Consider the following 24213-nt stretch of genomic DNA (forward strand, 5'->3'; position numbering starts at 1 on the left):
TGAAGATTGTTGCTATCTAATGATTGTTGCTGTCTGTCTGTCTGCCTTAATTATCAAGAACTAAGAATCATCTCACCCTCCAGCTATGGATTCTGAGTCAGCCATTTACATCAGATGCATGTTGGGGGAAACACCATTGCCCCCATTTTAAGGAAGTATCCCATCTATTTATGCTATTCCTGCCTCTTGTACCTGGAGCCGAAGCCCAGGGTGTAGGTCCTGCCCCAAACACTGAGTAAGCCAACTCTAATTATTGGTCACACAACTAGAAATTTGCACTGAATCAAGCAAAACGCTGGCCTGCAATGAATCGTAGCCAAGGCATTGACTGATGGCATTTTCCCTTTGGAACATTCCTTCCCAAGGCCTCTGGACTCAATGCAAATGAGATTCTTTTTATCCTCAGCTCATTCTTTCTGCATCTTCCAGCCCACTGGGAGTATGGAAAAGCCAACTGGAGATGGTACAGAAGTGTGGAGGATGGAGGTGGGTGGTGCGTCAAATATACATTCGTTCCATACTCAAGGAAAGGTGGGATACATAAAGTACACTATATATATATTGCTTTAACATGTAATTACATATGCAAATGCGAGTATTTTAAATTAAAAGTGCTTTCTTCCATTGCTATGGCAGTGGTGGAGGCTTTCCCTGGGGTAAATGAACAACTGCCCCACTCCTGCAGAGGCAGCATGTGTTCCATTGGCCAAGGGCAGTTTCAGTGGAATTGGGCTGCAGGGCAAGGCAGAAGACAACAATTGCCCAGCAGCGAGAGAAAGCAACTCTGCACATGATCAGAAGTACTCTCCAGGACGTCTTCCCAGAGTCAGCCTTGGTTTTGAAAGCAGACTCCTGATAGGAGCCCTGGTTAGTTTAGTTTTCTAACAGTAGCAATAGTCACCATTGCCCTTACATCTGGCTCAGTGAGGTCTTACGCTAGCTAAGCTGCCCTCTGACAGTGCCGTAGCTATACCACCATTCGGGCATTATCGAGCTCGGGCCAATGAAACAGAATTCCTGGCTCCAAGAGGGACTGGAGCCCCTGTGGTTATTTGTCAGCTGTATGCCGAACAAAAACATATTTTTGTCAGATGCCATGTGGGATGTAATCAATGCCATCTGGTGTCTTTAATTTGATTGTTTAACTCTGATTATTGCTAATGGAAGTTCCCCCATGTGGGCATCGAGGACTCCACATCAAATTAAGATGCAAAGTTTAACAAAGAGCATGTGCAGATTTATTTCCTCACACCCTTGACTTGCAAAGCAATCACGTATCCGAAAGAATTCTCACTGCTGGGAAGTTTGCTATAGGCTAAATAGATTTTCACAACAGCCTACCTCAATAGCCTACCATGTACATAGCCTACCTCACCTATTCTAGGTCAAAGCCAGTTTTTAACATTTTCTACTTTATCCCTCCATCTTCTTTTTTCTTTTCTTGTTTTCCTTTTCCTTAATGGGATTCTGTTTTCCCCCTACATTCTTTCAGCTAGTTCTCACAGAGGGCCTAAGCTCTGGTTAGGAACTCATTTTGAAAGAAGAAGAAGAAGAAGCAGGTCAACACCTCAATCCCAACCATTCTTCACTGGGCTGCTGGCAAGTTTTGTTACCACAGATGCCACCAGGGCGTATCTGCCCAGGGGCAAGACAGGACAAGTGCCCTGGGCGCCAATTGGAGGTGGTGCCAGCATGTGCGCTCCAGTCGATTCCCCAGTCAGGAAGCTATTGGAGCATGCACAACCTCTCAGCAGCCTGCCAAGCAATTTCACCACTGAGAGCGCGCATGCATTCTAGTCACTTCCCAGGTCGGTAAGCGACTAGAGCACCTGCCCTAGGCACTCACAAATTGCCCCAGCCACCACTGTGAGTGCCTATGATCACCAGTTTCTTTCAGATTCAGGAAGCGGCTAGAGATGCCAGAAAGTGATGTCATGGTGTTCCATTCTTGCCCCAGGCATTACAGACCCTGGCTACACCTCTGCATATGGCAAGTAACAGAACCATTATATCCTGGACAAGTGTGTCCCGGTCAAAAGTGTCATAAGAACGTAAGTACAGCCCCACTGGATCAGATCATAGGCCCATCTAGTCCAGCTTCCTGTATCTCACAGCGGCCCACCAAATGCCCCAGGGAGCACACCAGATAACAAGAGACCTGCATCCTGGTGCCGTCCCCTGCATCTGGCATTCTGACATAGCCCAATTCCAGTTATTGACATCCCTGGACATTTGTGCCCAACCCTTTTTGCACTGACAATGTATTGTATGCCTGAGCTCAGCCCAGATAAATGGAAAGCAATTCTATGTCCTACTAGGCTGAAAGAGAGCTAAGATGAAGTTGCATTGTTTTGAGCAATTGCTAAATTTATTTAGCAAGAGGCTCATTTGGACAGTGCATGGCCCTGATTGTATTTAACTCATGCAGAACACATGGAATAATATTCTTTTTATAACACAGAGTCTGCAAAATCTCAAAGCTGACTTCATGATCCTCCAAGTCATTTCCTTCTTGACAAACGCCACACAGTGGGCTGTGGGCCACTGTGTTGGTTTGTGTCCCATTTAGTTAGAAATAGGTTTCCACTGTTTCCTATTTCCAGAAACAGAGAAATACTGCAGAATCCGCATTAGAGACCACAATCTTTTTATGCTGGCACTAAATTGGCAAAAAGAAGCTCTCTGTTAGCTAACTCTTGGTTAATTTTATGAAGTGTGAAAGGACCTTAAATCATTTCAAAGAGCACCAGATTGTCCAACAGTAAAATCACAGATCTGCCAGACAAAAACTTTGTTTCTGACATTTTACTAGGATCAATCTTTGTGACTTGGGAAGGAGTTGAAAAGATTGTCTCCGAAACTCTCCTTTTATATACACTCTTCACACAATATTCAAACAGCTAATTATTTATCTATGTAAACACTTCGGCTGCTCTGATTACAAGGCTGTCTGACATTTATGAAAGACCCCCAAAATGTGTTTTGGGGAAAATAAAATTATACAATTAACAGTTGGGTGCAGAAAGGAATAAAAAGAAAACAGATGGTTGGCGCAATGGCTATTTTTATAGAGTTCTCATTGAAGCTGGAGACAGATTGCCAAAAAATAAAATAAAATAAAAATCCACCCTCAGAATACTGTTTTATCATGCTGTAAAAGGTTAGATTTCTTCTAATATTTAGCAAATGCATTGAATCTGAAAAGCAAAAATGTACAGTAATTCGAACAAACGTTTATTACATTTACCAGTAGACCAACTTTCAAGCATTTGCTAGGGCACTGTTTGTCAAACTGTGGGTCACAAGCCAATTTCAGGTGGGTCCCCATTCATTTCAATATTTTATTTTTAATATGTTAGACTTGATGCTACCATGGTATTTGACTGCCTTTGGGGAAATGTTACAGATCTGTACTTGGAGCGTCGCAAGCCAATTTCAGGTGAGTCCCCATTCATTTCAATATTTTATTTTTAATATGTTAGACTTGAAGCTACCATGGTATTTGACTGCCTTTGGGGAAATGTTACAGATCTGTACTTGGAGCAGACTACCATATATATATATATATATATATATATATATATATATATATATATATATATATATATATATATATATATATATATATATATATATGGGGTATGTGTGTGTGTGTGTGTGTGTGTGTGTGTGTGTGTGTATGGTATATATGGGGTGTGTGTGTGTGTGTGTGTGTGTGTATGTGTGTGTATGGTATATATGGTGTGTGTGCAATATATATATTGTAGCCTGGGATTATTAAAAATTTTATTGCATGATGATGTCACTTCCAGTCATGACATGACTTCCAGTGGATCCTGACAGATTTTTATTCTAAAAAGTGGGTCCCAGTGCTAAAAATTTGAGAACCACTCTATACTAGGGTAATCGTCTAGAAATCACATTTTTAAATGCTTGAAATATAATTCAATCAATTCCATAAACTGGATATCAGCCATCCCAATCTTACAACTTCTGATAGCTGGAGAAGCTCCAGTATGAACAATGGGACTCCTTCCCCTAACAGATTTTTCCCATCCATTTCAACGGGGACAATGCATTTTCACGCAGCCAAAAATCAGGTTTAATGAGTGGTTTTTGTGCACTGAAGAATGCCATATGTACATGGGAGGCCCATCAGTTCTAGAACCAATGTGAATGATTATAAATGTGTGAGTTTATTTCAAAGGCATTAGAACACACTGAGTTTCTGTGACCTGTGAAAGGCTCTTTGCATTGAGATGGTTGCACGCAATGCCAGGTCCAGTGTTTCATTGTGCGGAATACCTGTGGGTAGCTATCAGTCCTTGGCAGAACGGAGATGTCATAGGTAGCGGCAAAATGACTTTTGGCTTGTTGGATCTGCCCATAGCGCTCTCTCTTTCTCCACTTTGCTCTTCGGTTTTGGAACCAGACCTACGTTGGAGAGGAAGAACAAACATTAGGGCAGCCAAACATCCTCTCACAATTTGCTCTTTAGGTTCTTGCACAATTTTTGATATGAACCAGGGGTTCTCCCTTGAAATCACCCTCTGTGCTCTAGATGTGCACACAGAGAAGCACCACAGTTGTAGAATTCCTCCTTCTGGTTATCCAACAAAGCCCCAATTCTGGGAACTATTGTTGTAGAGTTGTAAGTAAGGCAGCCAGACTGGTTTGAAGAGCTGATGAGAACTTAGCACTAGGTCATGATTTAAGAATCTTTCCGCTTCCACTATTTCTAACTGGATTTGAATGAACCCTCCATACAGTGGCGTAGCTAAGGGGGTGCAGGGGGTAGCAGCCACACCGGGCATCAAGCTTTAGGGGGGCAACAAGCTGAATTTGGCACTAGTGACAAAAATTGTGAAAATCTTGGTATGTACGAATAATACCAGCATGTTATATGACATTAGAAAGGTAATTTAATGCAGAATGCAATGAAACAAACTGCACTGGAATATCTGTATTCTATCAAAAGTTATGGCCAATTAACCAGAAAATGAAAACACAACTGTGCAATTTTTCAAGTGATGCTCTTCTTATATATAGTAGGGAAAGAATAACCATCCTTCTTCACCCCAGCCCAGTGTCTCTAACCGATCAGGGGCACACTTTTTATTTATTTACTTAATTTTATTTTATTTTGTGGGGGGGAGGGGCTACAAGTCTTATTTGACCCCGGTAGCAGATAGATGCCATAGCTATGCCATTGACTGGAGGGAGGCAGCAGAGCAAGTGGGTGGCAACCTGCTGGGGGGGGAGGAGGAGGTGGGTTCCTCCCAATTTTCTCATTTTAAAAGCCCAGACGTGACGTCTCTTCCGGTTGTGACATCACTTCTGGGGCATCATTTTGAGCTTGGCACCGGGCTACACGATCATTAGCTACGCCACTGCCTCCATATCGACAATCTTGGCTTCCATGGATTTGAGCCACTGTGAATTTTTTAAAAGGGCTATTTTACCTCCCCATGCCCTCTCCCTCTCCCCCTCTCTCTCACGCTCTCTCCTTCCCTCCCTCCATCTCTCTCCCCCTCCCTCTCCCCCTCTCCCACCCTCTCCCTTTCCCCCTCTTTCTCCCTCTCCTTCTCTCCCTCCCTCCCTGGGGTCATCGTTTTTCTGGCCTGAACCCCATTTTTCCACGATTGCCCTCATTCTCTCCCAATCCACTCTGTAGATGCTAACACTGACCCTCACCCTGACCCTCACCTTGACCCTGACCCTCACCTTGACCTTCAGCCTCACCCTGACCCTCACCTTGACCCTGACCCTCACCTTGACCTTCAGCCTCACCTTGACCCTCACCCTGACCATCACCTTGACCCTCACCCTGACCCTCACCTTGACCCTCACCCTCACCCTTACATTGACCCTCACCCTCACCTTGGCCCACCCCCTTGAGGGTGGGTGGTCACCCAAGGAAACCAGAACACCTCCAGGAAAAGACTGGAAATGACTTCCTGGAGACATTCTGAGGCACAGAGAGAGCGCAACGGAACAGGCCATGGGCCTGGCACAACCTCTGGAGGTTCATAGGTAAAGTATTGCAGCACCACAGCCCTACCCCCACCTTACCAGGATTCCAACCACCCCAGAGTTTGGTAGCCTGGAACCAAACCCTTGCAGATACTGAGGGACGACTGTAACTTATACAGATTGATATATTTTGATCCTTTATTACCACACTTAAAACTTTGAAATACAGTGGACTATAAATTCACCAGTAAGACGAAACAAGTGGAAGTCTATTAGAGAAACTGACTTACACATTGGACAAATAAAACTGGCACAGGCACTAGCTTTGGAGAAGGAAGGCTGTTTGCTGCTTACAACCTCTTTGAGCTAGGAAACCGAAGGAAAGGGAACCTCAGCAGAAGAAGCAGGACAGGCAGAGGTGAGCAGCATGGAGTTGGGTCAAAACCAGGCTCTTGATTCAGCAGCAATGTGGTCCAGGAAAAGAACCCAGTCAAGCAGGCAGGGAATTGCTTGTCAAATCCAAGGTTTGAAAGTGGGTAAGTCCCAGCTCCTATCCTCCTAAACCTACATATGTAAAGGTACATTCAACAGAAATCCATGCAGCCAACTTTCATGCATCAACTGCTAGGACAGTCAGATTGGAAGCAGATCTGTTGGCCATCTCCGCAGCTTACCAGATTTGTTCTCACGGTATATCTGGGGTGAATAAATTCATGTATGGGGTGATCATGGCAGCAGATCCCCAATCTATGCTCATACCTTTGACTGAATGGTGTGTACATGTGCGCAGCAGTGTGTGTGTAACAGCACAATCCTATGCATGTCTACTCAGGAGTAAGTTCCATTGTGTCCATTGGTGCTTACTCCCAGGAACGTGTGCATAGGACTGCAGCCTAAGGCTCTTACCACACCTTCTAGAACCTTGAAAAGCAGGGTTCCCAATCACAGGAATATAACCGGGCCGAAGTTAGCATTTGTAGTGCCTGCTGAAGGTCGGAAGTGATGTCATTAAGCAGTAAGTGACATCATCAAGCAGATGATGGCCAGAAATAATTACTTTGTTCTCACATAGAAACTCATTGGCTGCAAATAACAGAAGAGAAAATGTGCAAATCTTGTTCAAATTCTTAAGGTAAGAGAGAGCCCAATTATCACACTGGGAGAGCCCAATTATATCAAGGGCCAGATATTTCAAGGGCTACCTTGGACAGTCCTGCTTTATACCATTTTATTTATTTATTTATTGCCTTTTGTCCTCACAGCAACCCTGTGAGGTAAGTGAGGCTGAGAGACAGTGACTGACCCAAGGTCACCCAGGAAGCTCCATGGCTGAGTGGGGATTTGAACCTGGATCCTCCAGGTCACTAAATCCAACTCCCAAACCATTATACCATCCTAGCATCTAGCTATGCCCTGCAGCAGACATTCAACAGGACACATGTAGGCTGTCCCTCTATTCGCATTCAAACACCCTGCTGTACGAACAGAGCTTGAACAACCAGAAAAGTAGTCCAGCTGAAAGTTGGCATTTAGAAGGGTCTATGCAAGGGCATGGTTGTGCTTAATGTATGTGCATTTAAAAGTTGTGCGTTGAGAACAAAATTCTTTCCAAGATGCAGAATTTGTTGCCAAAGAACAGACTTGCCCCAGCTTTCATCGTCTGTCCACAACATTAATTCTTGGCAATATCCATGGAGTGTACCTAATCATATTTTGAAGGCTGGGAGAGATGAGCTAATGCGTTGCAGTTAGATAACCCAGAAGATTACCTTCACCTACTGAATCCCAGAATGTAGATCTAACTGGGATTGTCACTCCCTAATCGGCCTTTTCAGCCACACGAGTTGCTGTTCCAGAACCACCATTCAGAGCGCGATACCGTAGTCTTTCGAGACCGAAGGTTGCCAACTACTAGATCTAACTATAACAGTTTAAACACTGAGGATGAAAGAAGTGCAATGGGCTTTCCTATAGACACCTCACGGGTGTAAAATATATGCACATATTTCACTTCCACATTTAATGGGTATGCTGTGGAATACAGCAAGTAATACTGATGTTTCATGTGCAACCATGATATATTGTGGTTCTACCCTGAGTCCTGTTGAGAATAACCTGCTACTATATGCTAGATCAGGGGTCTCCAAACTTTTCAGCCGAAGAGCCGCATCAAATATTTTGCACGGTGTCAAGGGCCGGAAAAAAATAATTAAATATAAAATTTAAATAAATACATTAGGGATGGAACTTAGATGAATGACTGAAATGAATGAATGGGCTCAAATGTCCAGAATTTCGTCAAGCACCAACACAGCCCAAGAAATAAAGCACACACACTTAAATGGACCCCCATTCCCCCACCCCACAAGCACAACTTGTGCACAACCATTTCTTGGAAACATAACTTGGTTGTGTTTGGTCAATTGGGCCAGAAGCTCTCAGGGGATCAGAGACGGGTGGCGGGCCATATAGAGGCTCTCTGTGGGCCGCATCTGGCCCCTGGGCCGGGGTTTGGAGACCCCTGTGCTAGATCATAAATTGCTACAGAGAGTCCCCCAGTACCATTTAGATAACTGGTCATCATCACATCAGATCGGCAAAATGCCTGCATATCTAGTAAGCCTCAGAATCAGCACACCTAATACCACAAAAAAATTCTCCATCTGAAAATGCTTTAATGCTCCACATTGTAGTGTGTACGGAAGTTCCACACAGATTCAGAAATAAGGGGGCAAGGTGTTGCCACTGGGTTCAAATCAAAAAGACACAGCTTTGTTAAACAACTGCACATTAAAGGATCTGCAACTGAATTAGCATATCAACTAAACTGGTGGGTAACTCTGCAGGTTGAGACTGAAGATGCTAATTCTCTGAACACCTTCTACCTACATCTGGGGAAGCTCCCACCCTGACTCCAAACCCAGGAGCTGTAGTCATAAAAGCACCCAGCTTCTCATTGCAATACATCCTGCAACCTGTTAAAAGAGGGCTCTTTTGAGCTGCCACCCCTTGAGCTGGCCTTAGGAAGTGTGGGACCCAATTCCAAATGGCAGGGCCGCCATTACTGTGTGGTCCTTGCAGACCCTCCTTGCTATGGACCCCCCGCTTACCCACATACTGATGCCAGCACGCCACCATGTAATACTTCCAGAGTGGTCTAATTTTGGGTCAATCAGAAGCAGCGGTGAGTAGGAAGTGCCCCCACGAGCGCTCCACTCACTGTGCTGGCCTCTGAATGGCGGCTTACCTCCACAAGAAGTGCCAGCCGTAGGTGACAGCTCTCCACCACAGCAGAACCCCCACCAGACACGGGTCCCATTTGGGCAAAATCTCCCAAATTGCATTATAGTAGACAAGGCAGACAGACCCTAAAGGGGTCCTGTTTCCTGCCCCTGAGACTTACTGACCCAGCTTCATTCACCCTCATTTGATGTCGGAGGGCCCAATCCTTAAAATGAAATGATTTACACAAAAGGGTGCCTTCCCAAATCAATGGGGTTTCCTGCTCTAGAATTGTTCCAGTTTCAAGTCAACACTGTGCATAGTTTATTTATATATTATAGGAGGTTTTTTTTAAAAAAAAAAAAAATCTCATTTCCTATAATTAAAATGCTCAGCATAGATAACAAAATACATGTGTAAAATGCACAGAACTGTTTAAAATATCATCACTGCAAAATAACGTGTTAACTTATTTTTTTAAAACCCTTCAGCTTCTGACAAGCATTAACTTGCTTATCATTTACTCTCGTGCGCAAATAGCAAAGGAAATTGGAAAGCACCTCTGTGCTACGTCACCAACAAAGACTTTATACAGTTTCCCATATAGCGCTGGCTTTGCAAATGAGGCTCCGTGCTCCCCAAAGCCTTGGTTTTTCAGCTCAATGCTGGGCCAGGGAGGGATGCAGCCAGGAAGAAATTCAACAGGTGAAGCTTGCCGTCCAATCAATTCCAAGAGATGCATCTCATGAATTCCCCCTTCCCCAATACATCTCTACAAGGAGCAGTAACATTTCGGTAAGCAGAGACAGAGTCAGACCAATCCCCTTCCAGAGGCAGTTGTTTAACTACATTGTGGGAAATTGCACACACAGTCCTACGCGTGTCTACTCAGAAGTCACATTAAATTCCTGGGATGGTCAAGCCGCAAGAGAGCCACAGTATTTAAGAAGCATTTAAATTCTCAAATATATTGACTCATCATGTACACTCAACTTATATCCAGTGGACTCTCAGTTTATGCCTGGGAAATAATTGTAAAACTGGAAAATTTCTTATTCACCTTGTATATTAATTGCGATGCCAAAAGGAGTCCAGCCAACATATTTTCGAGAGCCATGCATTACGTGTCAAGGAGTTGCATGTGGCTCACGAACCATGGTTTGGCCACCCCTGTTACTTCAATAAAGTTTCCTCCTAGGAAAGGAGGTGTAGGATTGTAGCCTGCCTTTTACTGACTCAGCCCATCTAGCTCACTGTTGTCAACACTGACTAGAATCAGTTCTCAAGAGTTACAGGCAGGATTTTGTTCCCTCCGGTGGTGTACAGAACAGTCAGTTATGGCTGGCAACCTTCAGTCTCGAAAGACTATGGTAGAAGCCTACAGCACCCGGGATTCCCAGGCGGTCTCCCATCCAAGTACTAACCAGGCCTGACCCTGCTTAGCTTCCCAGATCAGACGAGATCGGGAGATAGTGTTCAGTATAGGGAGATGGTTGGCAACCTTCAGTCTGGAAAGACTCTGGTATAAGCCTACAGCACCCGGGATTCCCAGGCGGTCTCCCATCCAAGTACTAACCAGGCCTGACTCTGCTTAGCTTCCGAGATCAGGCAAGATCAAGCATGTGCAGCTGCCTGTGCATTGCAAGTGGGAGGGGCTGCTTACATGGCACATTGCAACACCTGCAGTACCGACCGTGTCACGTCCCCCTTAGCTATGCCACTGGTTCCCTACCCTACTTGAAGATGCAAAGGATCGAACCTGGGACGCATGAGCTACAGCTTCAAAAAACACCCCCCCCACCTCCACTTTGGCAGCATTATAAAAAAAAAGCCCCATCAGACCCACCTGCTGTATCTCCAATCAGAGAAGAGCATGGCACCGGGCTGAGAAGAGTGACCTCAGTATTTGGGAAGGTTCATCTGGAAGAAGGCACATCTTAAGATATCTGGTTCCTCTGCGGTTCAGGCTTTAAAGGTCAAAACGAGCACCAGAAACAAACTGGTCACCAGGGATGATGATCTATCATGGAGGTTATACTGATTCACAGGCCTCAGTTTACTACCTGGCAGTGGCGTTTGAAACCCACTAACATTCCTGAACTATCTCCAAGGATAGCCCCACATGGAGCACTGCAGTCATCACAAGGAGCCCCTGAGTATGTGGTCTGCCCTTTGCACTCCAAGTGAAAAGCAGCTTCACGCACATCCCAAAATGCACAGACGGAACTAACAATTTTCAACCAGTGTGCCAGGCGCATTGTTGTGCTGAGAATGGTTCACAGATGTGCCACAGGAGTTTGGAGAGTGCTGTTTATTAGCAGGGCCGTTGGGAGATGTGAGCCCCCTGCCAATAGTAAGGTGTGCCTTGTCAATTGTCCAAAAAAAACAACACTAAAAACTGACGGTGTGCCTCTACAATGTTAGTGCCTTTTCAGTGTGCCATGAGATGAAAAAGGTTGAAAATCGCTGGAATAAGCTGACCTCTCCTTTGAAGTGAATGGGTGAGCACCTCTGTGAAAAGGGAAGGAGGCATTCACAACACTCACACATACAAGTTCCGGAATCCATAGCAAATCACTGCATTGGACAAATGAGGCTCAAAATCTTAATCATATTGGCAGTCCCATGTTTACAGAAATAGTTTTCAGAAAGTTATTAATGCAAGTTATACATAATCAGTGCCATGTGTGTTGGTTGTCCCATACCAATTCCAGTTCAACCTAGGCTTGTTTCCCTTCACAAAAAAAAGGAATTCTTTTTTAATTATAAACAAAAATCTGAAGTGATCCTAATGATATCAGATACCAGGAGATATCTTCAGCACAAATGCCACAACCTTTCAAATCAATTTGCCCAGCATTCAACCCAACACCGAAATCATGTTGCTCTCCCTGGTTTGTGATTCAAGACCGGCCATAAGAAAATGGCTGCAGCCCTTACGACAGTTCAGATCTCATATTGAAGTAGGACCTCAACTGCTCCTGAAACTGATTTGAGTGCTAATCAGGTGCCGAGGTTATTGCTTTCACCTGGTGGAAATCAGTATCCCCCGGAAGCAGCAGGGATAAGCTTTTTAATTTCCATAGACCTGTTGCAAATTTAATATGGCCATTTTGAAAAATGTCCCAAAACTATCAAAGCACAGCCCCGACTCAGACCTGTCGAGCGTTGTTTTTTTTGTTTTTTTAAAGGATGTGGCTGCAGTCCTGGCCTCGGTCATAAATCCCACTGAAATCGCCAGGGTTTGCCTGGTGCCTAAATGATTGCAGGATTGGACCCCCTTGTTGGTAAATCTGTATTATCTCTTGTGCCGAAGGCTACAAGAAACCATTTTTCCTTCATCCCGCTGTCACCGCAGGGGGGCACAAAGAACATGTTATGGGAATTTTAGTAATGAGGCCCTTTCATTGAAAAAGTCCTTGACAATCTCCTTAAGCTGGGTGCCAATTACTCCCCTGACACGTGAGAGGAAAAGAGAACAGTGCCAATAAATTAGGTACAGGCGCACTCTCTCGGCATGTATGCAGGATGAAACTTAAATTGGATCTTGATGAAATGCCCAGGAAGGGAGATGTGTGGAGTGTATCCAGCCAATCACTGAGTTAAGCTAAATAAAACAATTTGCTTGAATTTAAAGGAACTGACGGGGAAGAAACCCGCATTTTTTAACGCTGACACTCCCTCCCCCCCCAGAAAATGTTTCTGTTTACATCGATTTACTCAAAACCGACTCTTGGCAAAGGTAAAGTAACCATTTGCCTACACAAAACAAGGCAGCAATCTGCTGCTTGTTAGCCCTGCCTGGCCAGATGCAGGTCTCTAATGATGTCAGGCCTTTGAAAATTGCTTAATATTCCTGATAGAAGACTGTTGCCACTCAAAGCAAGAACGAGTCCCGTTTTCTCACACGGGTCCTTCCCCATAGGCTGATCAGAAATGCAAAAATCCAATGTACTCGGTTCAAGAAGCAAGGAAATCTCTGTGTACACAAAGCATAAAATAAACATTCTCAGGGAAAAAAAAATTGAAAGCAGCAATTTTGTTCCAAGAAGAGAACAGAATATATATAAACTGTGAATTGCCCTCTCTTTTTATGATACCTCACACAAACTCGATAGATGCAATTCCGCCATCTTAACCCATCCTGAACAACAGGGTGGGATGACGAGCCCAAGAGCGACTGAACTGAAATTGAGAAGGTACCACTTGAGTAGCCAGCATCGCAGTGACACTAAAATCCTTTGAGTCTACTCAAGCAGTGGGTGATGATTTGAACATGGATGGACAACTTCGTCACGTCCACTTCAAGGCGCAATGGGTAAAGGACTTTCTGAAACATAAAATCCAGACCCAGTGAATGCCATGCCAGAAAGGCTATTAAGGGCGCAATCCTAATCCACTTTCCAACACTGACATAAGGGCAATGCAGCTCCGAGGTAAGGGAACAAAATTCCCTTACTTTGAGGAAGCCTCCATGAGTGACACCCAACTGCAGGATGCAGCACACGTCCCATTGGCACCGCTACGCCACTGCTGGAAAGTGGGTTAGGATTTGGGCCTAAGCCTCCTATGGTTTTCCCTCCAGAAATATCCTACTGCTCAAGAGAAGGTGGATTCCATGAGCTCTAACGAATTACGGAACATTCTGGAATTCAGTTTTGTCTTTTTTTTAGGGGCCATGGAAGGAAGGTGATTTTCACTTTTCGCGGAACATTCAACTTGATGCTGATTTGTTACATCTACATCAGCATGGAAAGGGACCAGATTCTATTAAAATTTAACTTTGGAATTAGGTCTCTTGGTAAAAGAAAATGCCCCATTGCTCAGATCCTTGCGTTTGAATATCTGTTTCCATTTATTTGTTGTTGTTTTTAAATAAAAGCCAACTTCAAGCCTATTGTGTCAGTGCCAGAAATAACCAGGTTAGTCTGTTCTGAAAGACGCTTTAGGTCCAACAGAGAGTTCCCATAGTGAGTCCAGAAAAAACCATGGGGGGGGGGGGGAGAAATACTAAATGTATCTGTTGTTTTATTGGATGATAAAACCAAACTAATGCTGACAAAAGGACAATTCATTGCATTTATGACTTCATTGATAGGCATCATCATCATCTATGGCAGTGGCTCACAAACTGTGGGTCAGGATCCACTGGTGCGTTTCAACCTGATTTTCGGTGAGTCATAAAAGGGTGATGACAAGATCAAATAACTAATTCCCTTAAGTCCTGAGGCTATTAAAAAATCAAGTACTGAAATTTCTAATTTCCCTGCAAAGAGCTCGGCTCCTGCAGTTTGCAATCTTGTGTAAATATAGGAAGATAAATGTTCGAAGATCTTTTTGTTTTTTGTTTTTAGTATTTATAAATAAATATTTCTTTCTAGATTTATTTTTAAGTCTTGTAAACCTAGGTGAGTCCCGAGAGACTCAACTCAAAAAGTGAGGCCCAGTGCTAAAAAGTTTGGGAACCACTGATCTATGGCATTTGTGAACAGACAAAGGTCTTTCCCATTTTTAACTCATTGATTTCAATGGGATTTGCTTTAAATCAGTGGCCAGGATCCGAAGAGTCATGAATTCAATTCCAAGAACCCAAAGGTAGTAAAGGATGCAATCTGATGTATATTTTCCTGACAGTAAGTCCAGCTGCGTTCCAGATCCCGAATACGAATGGGACTTATTTCAGAATAAACACATGCAGGATTGCACAGAATTCTCAGAATGTCCATCCCCCCCCCCCAACCCACCACATGGCAAACTGCTTTTGCAACTGCGGGTGGGGAGGGGGTTAAAGGATGTGGCCTGTTCTAAGGAGAAGCCAACACTTCCACTGGGTAGCAAGCAAAACTCTTTTGTGAGCCTGTACAACTTTTGGGACTTCGGCCAAAATCTGTAGGTAGTAGGCAGCTGTCCAGACAGCCTTAAGCAAAAGATCAGAGAAGGAGGCAACCCCATTCCTTACACTATACATGCATATGCAACAAAAAATAAGACAGAATCCAGATTTCTCTCTCCCCCCCTTCATATTTTAGCACAAATCTTTCTAACATTAGCACAGTTCTCCATATGTTTACATGACGACAAATCCCATAGATTTCCGTGTTGTATACATAGAACGTTACATACAACATTGACCTATACATACAACATTTCCGTGTTCTATACATAGAAATATGTTTAGGGTGGCCACTTGACATGTATTTTACAGGTACTTTATATTTCTAAAAATTTAATGAGAACAATCATTTTGGTGTCTTTATTTTCTTATTCTCTGAAAAAAAAAATTAATACAACTGTTTTTAAACATGCAAGCTAGGTGAGTTTGGGTTTTATTTTTTCATATCATCACACTTTTATGGAACGTATACAGGGAGATACCATTCCACCTTGTCAACCTCTCTGATGCCAATAGCCTTGTGACCTGAAACTAAGGCACGTAGATTGTATAGTCAGTTCCCTGGAATCAACAGGATCGTTCTTTCTAAGAAAAGGCATTTAAGAGTAAGGTGTAAGTGCAAGTCCTGTTTTCTTTCTTTCTTTCTTTCTTTCTTTCTTTCTTTCTTTCTTTCTTTCTTTGGCACCATCGTCATACCTTTTATTTGTCAAATATCCCATTTTTATTAAAGATTAATTATATGTTATTTATTTAAATGATGTGCAGCCCACTTCCTCCCCCCCCCCCCCCGGTTTAAAACATGCACACGGTTTGTGATCATCAGAAAGGGAGTTCCAGAATATTGAGACTATGGTTGGGCAGGTCACAAATTCAGAATCAAGTCATACAATCCCTGTAATACTCCAAACTGCAATGCAATAGAACCAAAAAATTATTTTTTTCCTATCACAGTGATCTCATCTTGTTCCTAAGCTAACAACATGCGGACTGGAAGACTAAGGCATGGGATTGCAAGCGTGCTCATTCTCGCTTTTCAAGCATGGGGACATACACAGTGGCCAGCTGGATCAGGCCATCCAGTTCACTCATTCCCACAGCAGCTCACCAGTTGCCTCTGGGTAGCCCACTAACAGGAGGCTGAAGGTGTGCCCCCCTCCCACCGTGGCCCTCCTGCAACAGATTTGCAGAGGCACACGGCCTCTGATCCTGGAGGCAGTACACCACCACCATGACTAGCAGCCATTGATAGACCTGCCTGCCATGAATTTCTCTAATCCCTTCTTCAAGCCGTCTAAGCCAGTGGCCATCACCACATCCTGTGGTCGCAAATTCCATAGATTAATTCTGCGCTGCATGAAAGTTCTTTTTCTCCATTCTCAATCCCCCTCCACTTTGTTTCTTTAGATGATCCCTGCTTCTAGTGTTGGGAAAGAGGGAGAAAAATTCTCTAGCCACTTCCTCCATATACATGGATTTTCATACATTCTCCACTCTTCACCCAGAGTTGTTACCAGCAGCGCATTGTACCTCTGCATGAAGGACAACATCTGCCTTGAATAGTTTAGTGTGTGTGCCGCACCTGACACTCTAGTGTTGGACGATACATGGGATTCTGCTACTGACGTGCCTCGTTTCCACAATGCCATCAAGGCGCATGATGCTTTAAAGTTCCTAATCATCTAAACCTAAAAGAAACTTCCACTGATTTCAATGGGACTCGCTTCCAGGAGAAGGTACTTAAAACTTCATCAGGCTTGTTCACACATTACATAATGGCAAATCCGGTATGCCACCGAATGGACACTGGACTGCCTACAGTCGGCAAATTTTTGCTCCCTAGGGAGTGGGTATGTCGGACAAATTTATCTCTACTTTTTGCTCCCAACTGACATGTTCAGGTATGCATTTAGAGCATCTAAAGAAACAAGAAACCGTGCAAATGGGATACTTGTGTTAAAGAAATGCAGGGAGGTTGGTGAAAACGATGAGCGTGACATAGCCCGATGACCATTCAGGATCAGTAACGTACAAAAGCAAGCAGACTTTAACACTGCCCTACTCTCCTTTTGGTCTCTTTAAAGTTAATGTGTCCTATAAATCTAACTCCAATGTTCACTTTCTGGTAAAAGGTATGGATTGCATCCCTTATTAAATCTGTCATTTATATTTATCCAGTTCGCTTCTATACAGGGCAACTACTAATGCCCTGCTGCCACAGAAGACTAGTTGATCTACTGAATGATCTCAGGGACTTCCAGAATCCCTGGGACACTGTGCTATCGACTGTGGCACACTCCCATGCATGACGGGTGGTTAAAGCTCTCTTTCCTTTCCATACACCAGTTTTGGTATCCCTGAGTTCATAATGTGGATGTACAACCAACAGTAACTAGACTACACATTCCTTTGAAGAATGACTCTCTTTCACTCACTAGCTCACAAATGATGAAGAGGATGTATGAATGCACTCTTGGCACCATGTGTGAAGCCCTGAAACTTTGGCTACCAAGGAGAGCTATTGATGCTTCAGATCTGGTACACTACAATGGCCAGACTGTATAGCAGGAGTTTTACCATTCCAAACCTAACACCGGTAGTGTGATTTTTCAGTGAAAATGAAATAAAAACACATTACACTGCTTTCTGCACTTCTGATTTTTGTTCACACACACACACACACACCAAAATCTGTGAAAAAACACACCTCTAAATACACAGGCCAACACGCATTTTGCTTCCTTAAACGTTACACCAATTCCTGGGTATATTTGGGGTGCCGATTCCAAAAATGGCATTCGTTTTGCCCTATCATGTCTAGTTTTGGAGACGCGGCATAGCCTCTTTAGTGAATGGTTCAAGCAGCTTCCTCATGAGGAAGCCTACACCATGGCTTCCTCATGAGGAAGATGCTTGAACCATTCACTAATGAAGCTATACTAGATCTCCAAAACTAGACCTGATAGGGCAAAACGGATGCCATTTTTGGAATCGGCACCCCAAAGTCATATCAAGTCACCATAAAGTTTGGGAAAAACTTTTCTGACCCTCAGTTTTGTAGGCCTGTGATATCGGTCACTGAGGGCTGGTTGGGCTGGATAATGCTGGTTGGGCTGGTTGGGGGGTGCCTGGGTAATGTTTGTGATTGCATCTGCTGATACTATACCACCTATATCACTTACCTAGTACACTGTTTAAAGCTATTATAATTTATAATTATAATTTGTTAAAATGTGCCCTTGGAATAAAAACACATAACACTACTTTCTGCATTTTTCTTCCTTGGGAGAAAAAGTGAAATATGTAAAAATAATAATAATAATAATAATAATAATAATAATAATAATAATAATAATAATAATAATAATATCTTATTATTATCTTATTATTACCTCTATTATTATTACCTTATTATTATTACCTCTAATATTACCTCTACCTATCACACAGCTCAATCCTAGCCTACTCTTCCTAATCAGAAGAGTATCCTATTGTATTCAGTGGAATTTCCCCCAGGAAAGTGTAATAGGATTGCAGCCATAGTAAAAATTAAAAAATTTAAAAAAAAAGTTCACTTGGGCTGCAATCCTATACACACTTACCAGGGAGTAGGTCCCATTGAACTAAATGAGACTTAGTTCTGAGTAGACTTTCCTAGGCTTGGGTTGTTAATATTCCTGAGATTGCAGCTGCCCTGTCTATCTCATCAGGAATGCAAACCAATGGCAGCAATGACATGATCTGCAAGGCTATCTAAGGGTCCAATCCTGCATGCACTTCCTTGGGAGAAATCCCCAGGAATTTACATAACAGGATTTATTTAAGAGTTTCCCCTTATGCATTGACTTGGACTGTTAATATCCTTGGGAGAGCCATTGTCCATTGGCCCAGCCCAGCCCAGCCCATCCTGGCACTCTGCAGGTAATAAATAATGCTGGCCTACCTTACAGAATGCAGGTAATGCTTACCTGTTGTTGTAAGCATTAATGATTGTGAAATCCTAGAAATGCCCTCTATAAATGCTCGGTAGTGGACTGACTAGCATAGTCATGCCGTGAGCTGGCCAAGTTTTCGCCCTAACCACAACCTTCCCCTCTGTCTGAGGAATAATTCATAAAGCATTTTTGCAGAACCCCTCCGCCTAATATGCTTTTGGCCTCTCTAGAATGAGAAGCTTGTTTTGTATGGAAGAAAAACTCCTACTACCTGAACTCTGGCCTCGGTGAGTTCTGTTCTGAGTGCCAGCTGCTCCCGTACATAAACATCAGGGTAATGTGTCTTCTGGAATACTTTCTCCAGTTCCTCCAGCTGCAAACTGGTAAAAGTGGTCCGGTGCCTCCTTTTCTTACTGCTGGAGACATTACTGTCGCACTTCTCCCCCAGTTCATCCAGCTCGCCCTTCTCCGGCATTCCTTTGGCGGGAGACATCCCCAGGCTGCCGCAGTTGTCCAGAGGCCTGCCCAGCTCTGTATGGAGCGGCTGACCTTCCACTTTCGTAATCCCATAGTTCACTGCATGGCAGAGGAGAAACAAGGTGGGTTGGGTCAATTAAGTTGGTTGGGGGGCATTGAAAGAAATGGTCACAACTGATGAGGAACCCCTCACGTCTCCATCAGAGACTATATACACCAGGGGTGTCAAACTCATGTCATACAGAGGACCGAAAAGCATTCATGATGCCTGCTGAGGGCCGGAGGTGATGTCATTATACAGGAAATGATGTCATTAAACATCCCTTTAGGTCCCTTTAGGGAGAAGGGCGGGATATAAATAAAGTTTTATTATTATTATTATTAAACAGGTCAAAAACAGAAATAAACACTCTGTTCTCATGTAGGAACTCATTAGCTGCTAATGACAGGAAAGAAAATACACAAATCTTGATCATATTTCAAGATATGGGAGATCCCATCATGTGAGCCACACTTTCAAGCAGTGCCACCTCAGCATTGCTCAGCAGCTGAGAGCCCAAGGGCCAGATAGAAAGCTTCTGCGGGCCGCATTCGGCCCCAGGCCTTATGTTTGACACCCCTGGTATACACAGTGTTATCTGAGAGCTAATTTTTCAGCATGCCTACCACCACATTGACTCAAAGCAAGTCCCACATAGATCTCAGTGGAATTTGCTTCCAAGCATTTACACGTCTGTCTCGCACAGGATCAGTCCTTGCACCGGATTAATCCCAGTTCACTTTGCTGTGCAAATCCACCCAATAAAACAGGCAATCTGAGACACCAGATCAACACTGCAATTGCTGTTTGATCTGACAATTCAGGTCAATTGCAATGGCCCGTCCCTTAAGTATAGTCTTGGGCATGAATATAAGTGACATGTTGGGAACAGACTCACCAAATGATGGTAGAATCCTGCCCAGCTTGTCTCACTTCCCCCAGATTAAGGGCCCATCCTACCCAACTTTCAAACACCGATGCAGCCATGCAAATGGGGTGTGCGCTGCATCCTGCAAGAGGGGGGCATTCATAGAGGCCTCCTCAGGAAATGTTTGTTCCCCTACCTTAGGGCTTCATTGTGGCTCCATCAGCATGAGAAAGTTGGATAGGATTGGGCCCCGATTCCCTTGATGCCTTACAGCACAATCCTATGTCTACTCAGAAGTAAGTCTCATTCTATTCAATGGGGCTTACTCCCAGGAAGGTGTGGATAGGACCTAAGAGGTTTAGCTGCCATTCGATGCACACAGTGCTGGAGTAATCTTTCTACTGGATGCCATGAGACTTGATTTGCAAAAATGCACCCAGGACTGAGCTGCTCCATGTGCCACTGAAACTGACGCGATTTTCAAAGGGCTCTGCACATATTGCACCAGAGCTGTGACATGTTGCATTGACACCCATTTTGCTGGTTCAAATTCTTGGGAGAAATTGTGGCAGAGAGTTACATTAAAGCTATATCATGAATTATGAGCAACAGCATGCAAGGAAACCAAAATACACAGGGGGGGAAAAATCCTCCAGGTTTGGTAAAGTGCCTTTGTTTCCAATTAAGGTCCTGACATTGGGGCTTTCATCCTAACCATAACTCGGTCAAACCCAATTCTTCCCAATTTTTGCCCCGGTCTTCCCAAAACCAGGGATCTCCACCAAAACACTCCCTATGCAAGATCAGGATTGAAGGTTTGGTTCGGTGTGACTTTTTCACTTCTGAACCATGGAATCAAACATTTGGGGATGAACGGATGCAGCTTGTTACAAGGTCTTTGAAAGAACTTGGCCTTTGGGGGCTTTTTTGACAGGTGAGGGGTAGAGAGAGATTCCAGCCATCCCAGGCCGTAAAACTTTACAAAAGATGGCACCCAACCTGCCCTTTCCAAGCTTGTTTTAATGGCCTCTGCCACTCTTGGTAATTTTATTACGAGACTCTGTTCATTTGATGTAATTTTAACCAGACCCAGTTCAGAGTTAGCAGCACAGACAGAGAGAGAGATATGCCCCTTTGAAATCACAGCGGAGCTCACTTCTCAATCAGGGCACACTCAGGCTGCAATCCTATACATACTTACCTGGGAGTAACTCACACTGACTACAATGGGACTTACTTCTGAGTAGGCATGCATAGGCTAAGGCTCTTACTCCAAAGCAAGCCCTGTGGACTTCAGTGCGGTGTGCGGAGCAGTAAACACTTTTACTGTTCCCAGCTCACTTTTACGTTGGGCGGGAGAGCAGAGACAGTAAAATCTGATCATCCATAAGGAAAAAAAAATGCATACATTCTGAGCAAGGAATCACTTAAACTCTGTCAACAAGACTATTTTTGTCCCTTTCAGTGGCAATGATCTGCTATTATACTGTCGATAGTGTAATTCAAATTGAATGAAAAATTTATACAAACGGTACACCATCACAAATATGTTATACTGCAGTATTTTAAGACTCCTAGCTCTTTGCCTTTTCTGTATAGGAAAATATTTTCAAAGTCTTTTTTCACCTCTGTCCGAAACACCCCTGAAAATATTTGCCTTTCGAGACCAAGAGAATTGGCTTCATTCGTTTTTATGCTTTGATTACTATTTTAAGAGGGGACGACAATTGTATATGATATGATTAGCCAAAAGTGTGATGTCTCATTTAGATATCCAAAAATAACATCCTCATTGATTGTGTGTGCAACTTATTAGTGTACATTAATTGTCGTTTTTGGGACAGAAAATTGTTCAATGGTTTTTTCAAAGAGACATTCCAAGCATTCAAAATAAAAAAGTATCTGTAAACCTCTGCGGGCAAAATAAATGTGCATCTGATTAAGGAGCAGACTTTTCTACCTGTAAGTACCCCTGAGCTAAAAGAAACTAAATAATAACTTTGATTTCTCATCTTTAGGCTCTAAAATGTAGTTACTAATATTGAACTAAAAACAGCCACAGCGTCACTGATTTATGGACGAGATGTTTTAGATTTTACAATCAGTGTAAACGGCAATGAAATTTAAAGTAACATTTTGTTCTTTTACACACACACAAAAATGTTCCAAGAGGAAAAATTGATCCAGCCTTAAAAGAGATAAATAGTAGAAGATTCCAGTCGGAACTATTTTACTAGATGTTTCAGCTGATGGTATTTTTATTTTTATTACAGTCAACCTGCTTTAGCTGTTTGCTATATAATCGGACAGATCTCCGACCTCGTTAAACTAAACGAGGTTGTAATAAACATTTCACATTTTGTGGGGTCCTCAGCTTGAAAGGGCACTACGGCTCCCAGGTTTAGGTGGAATGGAGGGGAGGGGGAACATCCTGCTGTTTCTTAGGTGAACATATGAGTGGAAGAGAAAAGACAGTGGCGGTTCTGCGTTTTTGAGGTGGTGTTCTCTGGGCACATGGATTTTCCTCTATAACAGAAGCACAGCACCCAATAGAACCCTTCAGCCAATGGAACAGTTTACTAACCTGATCCCCAAGGAAGTTGGAACTTTCACTAAAAATATGTTGCTGGGTTTTATTGGTCTTTGGCAGCAAGAATGCAAACCAAAGGCCTGTAGTATCATTGCCCTCCTCTACAAGGTTACACGCAGTTCCAAGGGAGAAAAAAAATCTCCATTGAATTCAATGCGACTTACTTTTGATTCAACACAGGCAGATTGTAATGTATGTGCCCTTTATTCATGGGTTGAGGAATCCTGACCTGCATGCTTATTATTTAGTGCGTGTCTATTAATGATAATGGTATTATTTATTCGCATCAAAATGACAACACAGCTGATAGCGATTGTGTATGTACAAACAAAAACCACAAGATTTATCAGCTGGTAAATCCTCACCCACAGGGACATCTGCCTGAAGTCTAGCTGTACTAGACGAAGAAGGTACTGGAAAGATGAACTCTGTGCCAATTGTGGGGGTCTTTTGTAATTCGTTGTTGTTGCTGTTGTTGTTACTACTACTGCTATTATTACTAGTAGTAGTAGTAGTAGTAGTAGTAGTAGAGGGAACTCGCTGAAAACAACTTGAAATCAGGGATGCTTTTAAATTGTTGCATTAATTTACTAGGTTGGAGAGTTCAGCTTTTCCAGAGAGTTAATTCGGATTGCGGGATGAAGGAGGAGACGGCTCCTTCTACAAAATTAAGCCCGCACATCCGGTTAGTATAAAATGAAACGAAAGGGTAGGATGGGCTGCTCTTTGCTGGGGGGGGGGGGGGAAGAGATAGTAGTCCATTCATCCTGTAAATTTTTCCCCCCTTTCAAAATTGCATGAAAGTCAACTGCTGTCTAGAGGAGAGCAGCAGTTGAGAAGGAGGTGGGAGAATAGACTCACAAATATTTAAGATGGAAACACTTGAGTTTGAATTCAAGGACTTTGGCTTCAATGGACAGTGGATTGGGTTGAAAGAAAGAAAAAAGTCCATATAATATATATGTAAATAGAGGAAGGAAGGAAGGAAGGAAGGAAGGAAGGAAGGAAGGAAGGAAGGAAGGAACTTACATTTTGCAGCGGTATTTATAATATCAAAATAGGATGAAAACCAGGCACCCCAGGTTCTGGGAAGGACTCAATGTCTGGATAAAACAAACCAGTCAATAAACCTACCTGACTGTGTGAAATTATTATTATTATTATTATTATTATTATTATTATTATTATTATTATTATTATTAATTTCACCAGTCAATA

The 24213-nt window shown here is 43.2% G+C and overlaps 1 protein-coding gene across 1 annotated transcript in view; it reads right to left on the reverse strand.

Annotated features, from left to right (window-relative positions):
* The window catches only part of ALX1 (ALX homeobox 1), a 38602-nt gene that overhangs the window by 12142 nt on the left and 2247 nt on the right, over positions 1-24213 (reverse strand). Inside the window, exons 2-3 of the mRNA XM_066634343.1 lie at positions 19292-19596; positions 4306-4434 (exon numbers count right to left, since the gene is read on the reverse strand). Of these exons, the coding sequence (XP_066490440.1) occupies positions 4306-4434; positions 19292-19596 (434 nt within the window). The remainder of the gene's footprint in view (positions 1-4305; positions 4435-19291; positions 19597-24213) is intronic.

The sequence above is a fragment of the Tiliqua scincoides genome, chromosome 7 (genome assembly GCF_035046505.1).
Source record: "Tiliqua scincoides isolate rTilSci1 chromosome 7, rTilSci1.hap2, whole genome shotgun sequence".
Classification (NCBI taxonomy): domain Eukaryota; kingdom Metazoa; phylum Chordata; class Lepidosauria; order Squamata; family Scincidae; genus Tiliqua; species Tiliqua scincoides.